This window comes from Coregonus lavaretus, assembly GCF_964263955.1.
Source record: "Coregonus lavaretus genome assembly, contig: HAP1_SCAFFOLD_2252, whole genome shotgun sequence".
NCBI classification, from domain to species: domain Eukaryota; kingdom Metazoa; phylum Chordata; class Actinopteri; order Salmoniformes; family Salmonidae; genus Coregonus; species Coregonus lavaretus.
The window spans coordinates 31,551-44,903 of record NW_028160843.1 but is presented as its reverse complement, the minus strand read 5'-3'; the positions used below and the strand labels follow the sequence as shown (position 1 = coordinate 44,903).

The 13,353-nt window shown below is 44.2% G+C and overlaps 1 protein-coding gene across 1 annotated transcript in view; it reads left to right on the top strand.

The window, feature by feature from the left end:
• The window catches only part of LOC311121391 (uncharacterized protein), a 61,027-nt gene that overhangs the window by 18,297 nt on the left and 29,377 nt on the right, over window positions 1–13,353 (top strand). Inside the window, exons 5-6 of the mRNA XM_084195888.1 lie at window positions 6,776–6,889; window positions 11,721–11,837. Of these exons, the coding sequence (XP_084052014.1) occupies window positions 6,776–6,889; window positions 11,721–11,837 (231 nt within the window). The remainder of the gene's footprint in view (window positions 1–6,775; window positions 6,890–11,720; window positions 11,838–13,353) is intronic.

Sequence of the window (13,353 nt, the reverse complement as noted above, 5' to 3'; positions counted from 1 at the left end):
TTCAAGATGTTCAAATGTTCATAGATGACCAGCAGGGTCAAATAATAATCACTGTGGTTATAGAGGTTGCAACAGGTTAGCACCTCAGGAGTAAATGTCAGTTGCCTTTTCATAGTTGAGCATTCAGAGGTCGAGACAGCAAGTGTGGTAGAGAGAGAGAGAGAGAGAGAGGGTCAAAACAGCAGGTTTGGGACAAGGTCGCACGTCCGGTGAACAGGTCAGGGTTCCATAGCTGCAGGAAGACCAGCAGAAACTGGATTAGCAGCACGACAAGGTTGGATGTCCGGTGGAGCATGTATCAATACTGATAGGATCGAAAGAAAGGGAGCGCTGCTCTCAGATCAGCTTTCTCCATTCAAATCTTTCCTTAACATTATATTTATTACACGATGCTGATAACGGATCAGCTTCTAATGAGATATTACCACCTACAGCTGCAAATATTGAGGCGGCTTATTCTAAATCACAGATTTGAATCATTGTTCACATGTTAGGCTACACATCATGAAATATATTGAGACAGATTACAAACAGTAGCAGAATAGAACTCAATTGATTGAACATGAAATACATTCCAATATGATTGAAATAGGACTATAGCCTACTGTTTATATTTTAATGCAGTTATCTCGGTTTTCATTTGAAGCATCATTTTATACGTCCTTGTTTGTATCAATTGCAAAGACATCGGCAACTTTGTAATTAATCGGCTCCTACGAAGGTTCTAACGATGATTTAGCCTTAAGATGCTTTTGAGAAACCGGGCCCTGGATAAGAACATCTGCTAAATGACTAAAATGTCAAATGTAAATGTTTTCTTTGACTGGTTCTGTATATGTATTACAAATGTAGTTTTTTGCTACATTTGACTGTGTGCATCCCATATTTTTATTTCTATGAGAGTGAGGCAATCTCTGAAATTAAACCATCAAGTGTGTCATTTTACAACCAACCCCATGCCATGATTAGATAGTGAAAGAACACACCAATCTCTTTCAAAATTTCTTCAAACAATAAAATCAAAATTACCAACATTTCTGAAAATGGATATATAGCGTTTTGGAATGAAACTCTTCTTATGTTTCCCCATCTGAGCTCAGGGTAGATGAGAGATGTAATGTTTGTCTCTGTTGTGTTGAAGCCCAATCAAGCAGGAGAGACCAGCCTCCCCTGTACCCAGCTATGTGTTGTGATGTCACGAGAGGCTGTGTCCTGGAGGGACGTTACATCCCCCTGAGGTGGCTGCAAACCCAGACAGCTATGGCTCCATCTGCTGGTATGGTCAGGAACTCCACCCCTCTATGGCCAATCTTCCCACGCAGCTGAAACAAATCAGGAGCTGATGAGCTGAAGGTTTGGGAAGGGAAGAGACACACTGAGGGTGTGTGTGGGGGGTGAAGAAACACAGTCTCCAACCTGGGCTCTCTGGAGGACAAGAGTGCTGCACGTCCACTTCCAGGAGGAATATAAGGATTTGGAGATACTTACCTTTGGGAAATACTCACCTTTGGATATATGCACCTGTGGAAATACGTGAGAGACATTTGGAAGGACTTTTTGCTGGGTTGGCCACTAGCTGCAACGTGGACTACAGTAAGGCTGGGGAAAAGTTATCTGAGCGAGTGAGAATTATGATTTTGGATGTGGAAGAGACATCCCTGAACTGTTAACCCTTAAAGAGCCACAAGAGAACAGAATTTTGTTATATTTTCGTTAATTTCCCAAGACCTATAATAAAATCCTTGTTTTGTTTGAACCTTGTCTCCTTGCACTACTTGAGCAACCCCGCTGAAAGCTGTGTAGCCTCTCGTGACGTCACAGATGGTGGAGAATACGGGCATACTCAAGCGTTAATAGTGCATGTCAGAGGAGGATACCGAAGGTTTGATCACCCAGTTTTCCAAGTTGGCCGTAGGCTCCCCGCCGACTGAAATGGAGGACATATTGAAAGCCCTTGTTGCTGGCCAGCAAGCCCAGATGCAAGCAAACGTGGCTCTCTTGGAGGAGCAAAAGAAAGCCAACCTTCTGAAGGCAGAGGAATTGCAGTTGCAGAGACAGAGGGTTGTCCAAAATACCCGCCCAATAAAGGCAAGTGACTTTATATCTAAGATGGGAGCTACCGATGACATTGAGGCATACCTGCATGCATTTGAGGCCACGGCCACTAGGGAAGCCTGGCCCAAGCAACAGTGGGTTGGTCTGTTAGCCCCCTTTCTAACCGGGGAATCGCTGAATGCTGTCCGGGACCTGGGCCCTGACCAGGTTACTGACTATGATGCCCTGAAGGCTGAGATCCTCAGCAGATATGGACTCACAAAGTTTGGTATGGCCCAGCGCTTTCACAGCTGGACCTTCCAACCAGACCAACCCCCTCGGGCGCAGATGCATGAACTTGTCCGAATCGCAAGGAAATGGCTGGATCCGCAGAGGAATACAGCAGCGGCGGTGGTGGAGGCCGTTGTGGTGGATCGTTACCTACGCGCCCTGCCTTATGAGGCAAAACGGTTCATCAGTCAACAGGCCTTGACCACGGCTGATCTGACCGTGGAAGCTGTGGAAAAGTACCAGGCCACAGCGGAGATGCTGAATGCTTCCCGAAAAGACCCCAGGAGTGCGGCCCCACCACAAATGGGAAGAACCCGTCCAAAGGACCCCAAGGTCTCGAACCCAGCCACGTCAGGACTTATCCCGGCTCCAGGGGGAGCCAGAAACCAGGCGGGTCCAAGAAGAGTACACCAGGAGGGGGAAACTCGACAGTGTTACCGGTGTGGGGAGATGGGACATATCTCCTGGCAGTGTGGGAAACCAGCCGATGAACCTATGCCCACTGCGGAGTCCTCCAGCTCAGCACCCACACACCGTTTTGCCTCGCTCTTGGGAGTCGTAGATGGCGGCCCAGATCGACCCCCCACCTGCCCGGTAACTGTGAATCACCATGATGTGGAGGCCTTACTGGATTCTGGTAGCCGGGCCACCCTGGTGCGTAAGGATTTGGTGGGCCCAACGTGTCTGACCCCGGGGAAAGTCCTCCCAGTTTCCTGTGTCCATGGGGACACCAGAGAATACCCCATTACTGAACTTACAATGACCAGCACACGGGGAACCATACACACGACGGCGGGGGTGGTTGATTCCCTCCCCGTCCCTGTCCTAATTGGACGAGACTGCCCAGCCTTTTACCCACTCTGGAGAGAGTCTCAGGAGAGGATAACCCGAGTACCTCGGAAACGGAGAGGCAAGACTCATCCTGGGAAGGCTCTGGTGCAATCCTCCGAGTTACTCACTCCCGCCCGGGCTCTGATAGGGATGGCAGGTGCCCAGACCGACACCGAGACTGGTCCGGATACGGGAGAAGAGAACGCAGCCCAGGAAAGTGCTCCGTTCTCCAGTGAAGAAGACGTCCCAGGCACCCAAGAGCTTCCCCCTCTCACAGGCCAGTATGGTACGGCTCAATTACAAGATCCTACTCTTGCAAATGCCTTAAGAAATGTGCAGGTATTAGAAGGTGTAGTGTTAGGTGATAAGACAAACCCTACCTACCCCCATTTCGCAGTAAACCGGGGGTTAGTATATCAGATAGTCAAGAAAAATGATGAAGTGCATGAACAGCTCCTCGTGCCACAGCCCTATCGGGCCACAGTACTCAACCTAGCCCACACACACCCGCTAGGGGCCCACTTGGGGGTAGAGAAGACTAAGGAAAGAATCATGCAACGTTTCTTTTGGCCAGGAGTACACAAAGAGATAGAGAACTACTGCCGTAGTTGCCCTGAGTGTCAGCAGGTTGCGCCAAAGCCCACATATAGAAACCCGCTCATTCCCTTGCCCATTATCAAAACTCCTTTTGAGAGGATTGGATTAGACATAGTCGGGCCCTTACCGAAAAGTTCCAGGGGACATCAATACATTCTGGTCATTCTGGACTATGCATCCCGGTACCCGGAGGCCATTCCGCTGAGGAAGGCTACATCCAGACAAATCGCCAAGGAGCTGTTCCGTCTCTCAACTAGTCTGGGAATCCCAAAAGAGATATTGACGGACCAAGGGACTCCATTCATGTCCAGGGTGATGAAAGAACTCTGTGCTTTACTGAAAATCAAACAGCTGAGAACCTCGGTCTACCACCCCCAGACAGATGGCCTAGTCGAACGTTTTAACAAAACACTAAAATCCATGCTGCGGAAAGCGGTAGGGGAAGATGGGCGCAACTGGGATCAGCTGTTACCATACATATTATTTGCGGTGAGAGAGGTACCTCAGTCTTCTACTGGTTTTTCACCCTTTGAGCTCTTCCTTTCCTACAGACCCAGAGGACAGCTCGACATCGCCAAGGAGGCCTGGGAGGAGCAACCATGCCAACAGCGGACACTGATCGACCATGTCGGGGCTATGAGGGAGAGAATGAAGGCCATCTATCCCATGATGCAGGAACACCTGGAGGCCAGTCAGCGGCAACAGCAAGCCTCCTACAACAGATCTGCTCAACCCAGGGAGTTTAAGCCGGGGGACAGAGTGCTGGTCCTGGTGCCAACCGTTGAGTGTAAATTCCTGGCAACCTGGCAAGGACCATATGAGGTCATTGAACGCATGGGAGAAGTAAACTACAAGGTGAGGCAACCAGATAAAAGAAAAACTGAGCAGATTTATCATGTTAACCTTTTAAAGAAGTGGCACGCCAGAGAGGCGATGTTCAGCTGTCTACCCCCCACAGAGACCAAGGAACCGGCGCGAGAAGAGGTTCAGCTGGGTCCAAATCTGTCCCCACATCAACGACAGATGGCCCTGGAACTCATGGAGCAGAACCAGGATGTCTTCTCCTCCCTTCCCGGTCACACAGAGGTGGTCCAACATGAGATCCGCACCATGCCTGGCCGAACGGTAAACCAGCGCCCGTACCGTGTGCCAGAGGCTCGTAAAGTGGTTATACAGAAGGAGGTAAGGAAGATGCGGGAGTTGGGAGTAATCGAAGAGTCCCACAGTGCCTGGGCAAGTCCCATCGTACTAGTTCCCAAGCCAGACGGTTCAGTACGATTTTGTAATGACTATCGAAAGTTGAATGAAGTGTCTGAATTTGATGCATACCCAATGCCTCGTGTCGATGATTTAATAGACTCCTTGGGGCATGCTCGTTTCCTAACCACTCTTGATCTCACAAAAGGCTACTGGCAGGTGCCCCTGACCCCGGCGTCCAAGGAGAAGACAGCCTTTGCCACCCCGGAGGGGCTCTACCAGTATACCCGACTTCCGTTTGGTCTCCACGGGGCACCTGCCACGTTCCAACGCCTGATGGATCGAGTCCTTGCGCCCCACAAGAGGTACGCAGCGGCTTATTTGGATGATGTTGTTATACAAAGTCCGGATTGGGCCAGCCACATACCCCGGGTACAAGCGGTGCTGGATTCGCTCAGGGAAGCAGGGCTCACGGCAAACCCAAAGAAGTGCAAGCTGGCCTTCAGTGAGACAAACTACCTGGGGTACACCATTGGGCGGGGGTTGGTCAAACCACAGGAAGCCAAACTGCGGGCCATACAGGACTGGCCGCAGCCCATCACCAAGAAGCAAGTAAGGTCATTTTTGGGCCTCGCTGGCTACTATAGACGCTTTATTGCAGATTTTGCTACCATAGCTGCACCGTTGACGGAGCTGACGACCAAACGCCACTCACGAATGGTGAAGTGGAACCCTGCGGCGGAGGCGGCTTTCCTCAACCTGAAGCGAGCACTCTGCTCCAGTCCGATCCTGGTGGCACCAGACTTCAAGAAGGAATTCATTGTCCAAGCGGATGCTTCGGAGGTGGGTCTGGGTGCTGTCCTCACCCAGGCACATGACGGTGAAGAACATCCCATTCTCTACCTAAGCAGAAAGTTACTTCCAAGAGAGAAGAACTATTCAACGGTGGAGAAAGAATGTCTGGCTGTAGTCTGGGCCCTGGAGTCCCTTCGGTTCTATCTCCTGGGCCGACGTTTCATGGTGGTATCTGATCACGCCCCTCTGCAGTGGATGGCCAAGAACAAGGAATCAAACAGTAGAGTAACCAGATGGTTTTTGAGCTTGCAACCGTTTAACTTTTCTGTTGCCCACAGGGCTGGCAAGCACCACGGCAATGCGGACGCCCTCTCCCGGCGTGATGCCTTCTTCGCTGCCTTTACCCCGACGAGGACGTCGGTCCCGAGGAGGGGGATGTGTGATGTCACGAGAGGCTGTGTCCTGGAGGGACGTTACATCCCCCTGAGGTGGCTGCAAACCCAGACAGCTATGGCTCCATCTGCTGGTATGGTCGGGAACTCCACCCCTCTATGGCCAATCTTCCCACGCAGCTGAAACAAATCAGGAGCTGATGAGCTGAAGGTTTGGGAAGGGAAGAGACACACTGAGGGTGTGTGTGGGGGGTGAAGAAACACAGTCTCCAACCTGGGCTCTCTGGAGGACAAGAGTGCTGCACGTCCACTTCCAGGAGGAATATAAGGATTTGGAGATACTTACCTTTGGGAAATACTCACCTTTGGATATATGCACCTGTGGAAATACGTGAGAGACATTTGGAAGGACTTTTTGCTGGGTTGGCCACTAGCTGCAACGTGGACTACAGTAAGGCTGGGGAAAAGTTATCTGAGCGAGTGAGAATTATGATTTTGGATGTGGAAGAGACATCCCTGAACTGTTAACCCTTAAAGAGCCACAAGAGAACAGAATTTTGTTATATTTTCGTTAATTTCCCAAGACCTATAATAAAATCCTTGTTTTGTTTGAACCTTGTCTCCTTGCACTACTTGAGCAACCCCGCTGAAAGCTGTGTAGCCTCTCGTGACGTCACAGTGTCCATGAAGAGTGACCGGTCTATGGAACAACCTATAACGTTTAGAGAGGGAGACTTTTCTACTGAACAAAGGTAAGAAGAACTCATGGGTCATGGTCAGTGAGTTAAACAACACTGTCTCTAGTCATTTCTCCTCTCCCATTTTAACATTTATTTTTGTTAATTTCATAATCCATAGGCTAAACCTTTTTTCCATTTTCATAGTCCTGAAACAAAATTAAACTAACACAACATTCCCTGTGTGTGTGTGTGTGTGTGTGTGTGTGTGTGTGTGTGTGTGTTTGTGTGTGTGTGTGTTTGTGTGCACTCCCTGGATGAGGAGATGTAATCTCTATCCTGATTGACGTGTCACTTTTATACCTACCTACATGTACATATTACCTCAACTCCTGGTACCCCTGCACGTTGACTCAGTACTGGTACTCCTTGTATATAGTCTAGTTGTTACCTCAACTTCCTGGTATCCCTGCACATTGACTCAGTACTAGTACTCCTTATAGACTCATTATTATTATTTTATTATGTTACTATTTCCTTTGTTTATTTAGCTACTTTTTGTTTCTTTTTAACTAAATTGTGGAATATAAAGATCCAGTCCATTTACAAAATTGTAGGCCCCTTACACTTCAGTGTTGTGATGTAAAAATCCTAGCAAAATGTATAGCGCATAGAATTAAAAATGTATTGTCGGATATTATTCATTCTAATCAGACAGGTTTTTTACATGGAAGATACATTGGAGATAATACAAGGCAAGTATTGGAAACAATAGAACACTATGGAAAATATGGGAAACCAGGCCTGCTATTCATAGCAGACTTCGAAAAGGCATTTGATAAAGTTCGACTGGGGTTTATATATAAATGCCTGGAGCATTTCAATTTTGGAGAATCTCTTATAAAATGGGTCAAAATCATGTATAGTAACCCTAGGTGTAAAATAGTAAATAATGGCTATTTCTCAGAAAGTTTTAAACTGTCAAGAGGAGAGAAACAAGGTTGTCCACTATCGGCATATCTATTTATTGTGGCCATCGAGATGTTAGCTATTAAAATCAGATCCAATAATAATATCAGAGGATTAGAAATACAGGGCTTAAAAACAAAGGTGTCATTGTACACTGATGATTCATGTTTTCTTTTAAATCCACAACTAGAATCCCTCCACAGCCTCATAGAGGATCTAGATACATTTTCTAACCTCTCTGGATTACAACCAAATTATGACAAATGTACTATATTACGTATTGGATCACAAAAAAAATACAATTTTTACATTACCATGTAGTTTACCAATAAAATGGTCTGATGGTGATGTGGATATACTCGGAATACATATCTCAAAGGAAATAAATGATCTCACTTCAATAAATTTTAATAGAAAGTTAGCAAAAATAGATAAGATCTTACTACCATGGAAAGGAAAATACCTGTCAATTTGTGGAAAAATCACCCTGATTAACTCTTTAGTATTGTCCCAGTTTACCTATTTGCTTATGGTCTTGCCTACGCCTAGCGAACAGTTTTTTAAATTATATGAGAAAAAATATATATATTTTATTTGGAACGGCAAGCCAGACAAAATTAAAAGGGCATATTTATATAATGAATATGAATTCGGAGCACAGAAATTATTAAATATTAAAGCATTAGACCTATCACTAAAAGCTTCAGTCATACAAAAGTTATACTTAAATACGAACTGGTTCTTAAGCAAATTACTAAGATTGTCTCACCCAATGTTCAAGAAAGGCCTTTTTCCCTTTATTCAGATTACAACCTCTCACTTTCAGTTATTTGAAAAGGAAATAATCTCCCAAATGTCACTATTTCTAAAACAAGCCATAGAAAGTTGGTTGCAATTTCAATTTAATCCTCCAGAAATGACAGAACAAATAATGCAACAAATATTGTGGTTAAATTCAAATATACTAATTGACAAAAAACCTTTATTTTTTGACAGAATGTTTAAAAAGGGTATAATCTTCGTAAATGATATCATCGGTAGGACTGGTGGAGTTATGTCGCACATGCAGCTAACAAAAACATATGGAAATGTCTGCTCTACCCAAAATTACAACCAAATAATTGCAGCCTTACCGCAAAAGTGGAAGAGGAAAGTGGAAGGGGGAGAAAGTAAGGAACTTGTCTATCGGCCTTGCATTAAAGAACATAATTGGTTAAGGAAAACTGTGATAAATAAAAAAGTGTATCAGTTTCACTTTAGGACCAAAGGATTGACAGCCGTCCCATATAGATTGCAAAATAGTTGGGAAGAGATCTTTGACGTACCGATCCCATGGCATAGTGTTTATGAACTGACACGCAAAACGACACTGGATAAAAAAAATAGAATCTTGCAATTTAAATTATTATATAAAATTCTTGCTACCAATAGAATGTTATTTATATGGGGTATACAATCTTCCCAGCTCTGCAGATTTTGCTGTGAAGAGACAGAATCGTTAGATCATTTGTTTTGGTTCTGTCCATTTGTAGCTTGTTTTTGGACACAGGTCCAGGAATGGCTAAAGGATTGCAATATTTACCTAGAGCTAACCTTGCAGATAGCATTACTGGGTGATCTGAAAAGTCATAGTCAATCAATCAATAATATAATAATACTTTTAGCAAAAATGTTTATTTTTAATTCACAATCTGTAGAAGCAATGAGAATAGAAAGGTTCAGAACTTTTGTAAAACATCACAGTACGGTTGAAATATATATGGCAAATAGAAATCCTATATGGATGGTGTTAAGAGATAGATGGGAGGTATTGAATAGAGTTGAAGGATGGGACTAATAACAAATAACAACAAATAATAACAAAGATAGCTAATAATGTAAGCATACTGTGTCCATAATAAGTATATAGGTTGTATGTTGGGAGCTTTTGGGAAAGAGCACAGTTAGAAAGATATGGCATATAGAAGCAAACCGGATGGACATCATGAAAAAGGTGTAATGCCCTTTCTTTCGACGAAAAACGCGAATCCAACCATCACCCCTGGTGAGACAAAACCGTGACTCATCAGTGAACAGCACTTTTTGCCAGTCCTGTCTGGTCCAGCGACGGTGGGTTTGTGCCCATAGGCGACGTTGTTGCCGGTGATGTCTGGTGAGGGCTACAAGCCCTCAGTCCTATTGTGGACAGTCTGAGCACTGATGGAGGGATTGTGCAATCCTGGTGTAACTCGGGCAGTTGTTGTTGCCATCCTGTACCTGTCCCACAGGTGTGATGTTCGGATGTACCGATCCTGTGCAGGTGTTGTTACATGTGGTCTGCCACTGCGAGGACGATCAGCTGTCCGTCCTGTCTCCCTGTAGCGCTGTCTTAGGCGTCTCACAGTACGGACATTGCAATTTATTGCCCTGGCCACATCTGCAGTCCTCATGCCTCCTTGCAGCATGCCTAAGGCACGTTCACGTAGATGAGCAGGGCCCTTGGGCATCTTTCTTTTGGTATTTTTCAGAGTCAGTAGAAAGGCCTCTTTAGTGTCCTAAGTTTTCATAACTGTGACCTGAATTGCCTACCGTCTGTAAGCTGTTAGTGTCTTAACGACCGTTCCACAGGTGCATGTTCATTAATAGTTTATGGTTCATTGAACAAGCATGGGAAACAGTGTTTAAACCCTTTACAATGAAGATCTGTGAAGTTATTTTGATTTTTACGAATTATCTTTGAAAGACAGGGTCCTGAAAAAGGGACGTTTCTTTTTTTGCTGAGTTTATGAGTACATGGCCATTATTGCCAGATCGTTCTTCAAGATGTTCAAATGTTCATAGATGACCAGCAGGGTCAAATAATAATCACTGTGGTTATAGAGGTTGCAACAGGTTAGCACCTCAGGAGTAAATGTCAGTTGCCTTTTCATAGTTGAGCATTCAGAGGTCGAGACAGCAAGTGTGGTAGAGAGAGAGAGAGAGAGAGAGGGTCAAAACAGCAGGTTTGGGACAAGGTCGCACATCCGGTGAACAGGTCAGGGTTCCATAGCTGCAGGAAGGCCAGCAGAAACTGGATTTGTAGCACGACAAGGTTGGATGTCCGGTGGAGCATGTATCAATACTGATAGGATCGAAAGAAAGGGAGCGCTGCTCTCAGATCAGCTTTCTCCATTCAAATCTTTCCTTAACATTATAATTATTACATGATGCTGACCACGGATCAGCTCCTAGAGAGATATTACCACCTACAGCTGCAAATATTGAGGCGGCTTATTCTAAATCACAGATTTGAATCATTGTTCACATGTTAGGCTACACATCATGAAATATATTGAGACAGATTACAGACAGTAGCAGAATAGAACTCAATTGATTGAACATTAAATATATTCCAATATGATTGAAATAGGACTATAGCCTACTGTTTATATTTTAATGTAGTTATCTCGGTTTTCATTTGAAGCATCATTTTATACGTCCTTGTTTGTATCAATTGCAAAGACATCGGCAACTTTGTAATTAATCGGCTCCTACGAAGGTTCTAACGATGATTTAGCCTTAAGATGCTTTTGAGAAACCGGGCCCTGGATAAGAACATCTGCTAAATGACTAAAATGTCAAATGTAAATGTTTTCTTTGACTGGTTCTGTATATGTATTACAAATGTAGTTTTTTGTTACATTTGACTGTGTGCATCCCATATTTTTATTTCTATGAGAGTGAGGCAATCTCTGAAATTAAACCATCAAGTGTGTCATTTTACAACCAACCCCATGCCATGATTAGATAGTGAAAGAACACACCAATCTCTTTCAAAATTTCTTCAAACAATAAAATCTAATTTACCAACATTTCTGAAAATGGATATATAGCGTTTTGGAATGAAACTCTTCTTATGTTTCCCCATCTGAGCTCAGGGTAGATGAGAGATGTAATGTTTGTCTCTGTTGTGTTGAAGCCCAATCAAGCAGGAGAGACCAGCCTCCCCTGTACCCAGCTGTGTGTCCATGAAGAGTGACCGGTCTATGGAACAACCTATAACGTTTAGAGAGGGAGACTTTTCTACTGAACAAAGGTAAGAAGAACTCATGGGTCATGGTCAGTGAGTTAAACAACACTGTCTCTAGTCATTTCTCCTCTCCCATTTTCCCATTTATTTTTGTAAATTTCATAATCCATAGGCTAAACCTTTTTTCCATTTTCATAGTCCTGAAACAAAATTAAACTAACACAACATTCCCTGTGTGTGTGTGTGTGTGTTTGTGTGCACTCCCTGGATGAGGAGATGTAATCTCTATCCTGATTGACGTGTCACTTTTATCCCTACCTACATGTACATATTACCTCAACTACCTGGTACCCTGCACATTGACTCAGTACTGGTACTCCTTATAGCCTCATTATTATTATTTTATTATGTTACTATTTCCTTTGTTTATTTAGCTACTTTTTGTTTCTTTTTAACTAAATTGTTGGGAAAGGGCTCGTAAGTAAGCATTTCACGGTAAAGTGTACCACTGTTGTATTCGGCGCATGTGACATACAATTTCATTTAATTTAATTTGAAGGTCATGCGTAAAAACATGTCATCAGGTCGAGCAGTCGTCTCACGCCGAACGGTCGTCTCACTCCGAACTGCGCATGTGCAGGCCGTCAAATCAAAGGCACTCCTTCCATATAAGTTGTTTTTGACTAACATGAAAACGTGTCAGTTTGTCACTTTCACGAGGTTGAAGTAATAATGTGTTCAACTACTAAAGACAGAACATTTATAAAATGAACAAATCAATCAATCCAAATTAGATTTGTCACATGCTCCTAATACAACAGGTGTAGACCTTACTGTGAAATGCTTACTTACGAGCCCTTAACCAACAATGCTGTGTTAAAAAATGTTTTACTAACAACTAAGGAAGTCATTTTTACTTCTTTGACTTCTCAAACCCTAAACCCTGGCCTGGTCTGCTTCATATGCGTACCACAATTGTATATTTTTTTACATCAGCAGTTGTCACAAAGTGTTTATATAGAAACCCAGTCTAAAACCACAAAGAACAAGCAATGCAGATGTAGAAGCACGGTGGCTAGGAAAAACTCCCTAGAAAGGCAGGAAACTAGGAAGAAACTTAGAGTGGAACCAGGCTCTGAGGGGTGGTCATTCCTCTTCTGGCTGTGCTGGGGGGAGATTATAAGAGGATATGGCCATTAAGGTCAGATCATTCTTCAAGATGTTCAAATGTTCATGACCAGCAGGGTCAAATAATAATCACTGTGATTATTGAGGGTGCAACACGTCAGCACCTCAGGAGTAAATGTCATTTGGCTTTTCATAGCCGAGCATTCAGAGGTCGAGACAGCAGGTGTGGTAGAGAGGGAGAGAGAGAGAGAGAGAGAGAGAGGGTCGAAACAGCAGGTTCGGGACAAGGTAGCACGTCCGTTGAACAGGTCAGAGTGATCGATACTGATAGGATTGAAAGAAGGGGAATGCTGCTCTCGGATCAGTTTTCTCCATTAAAATCTTTCCTTAACATTATAATTAATTCACAATACTGACCACGGATCAGCTTCTAGAAAGATATTACTACCTACGG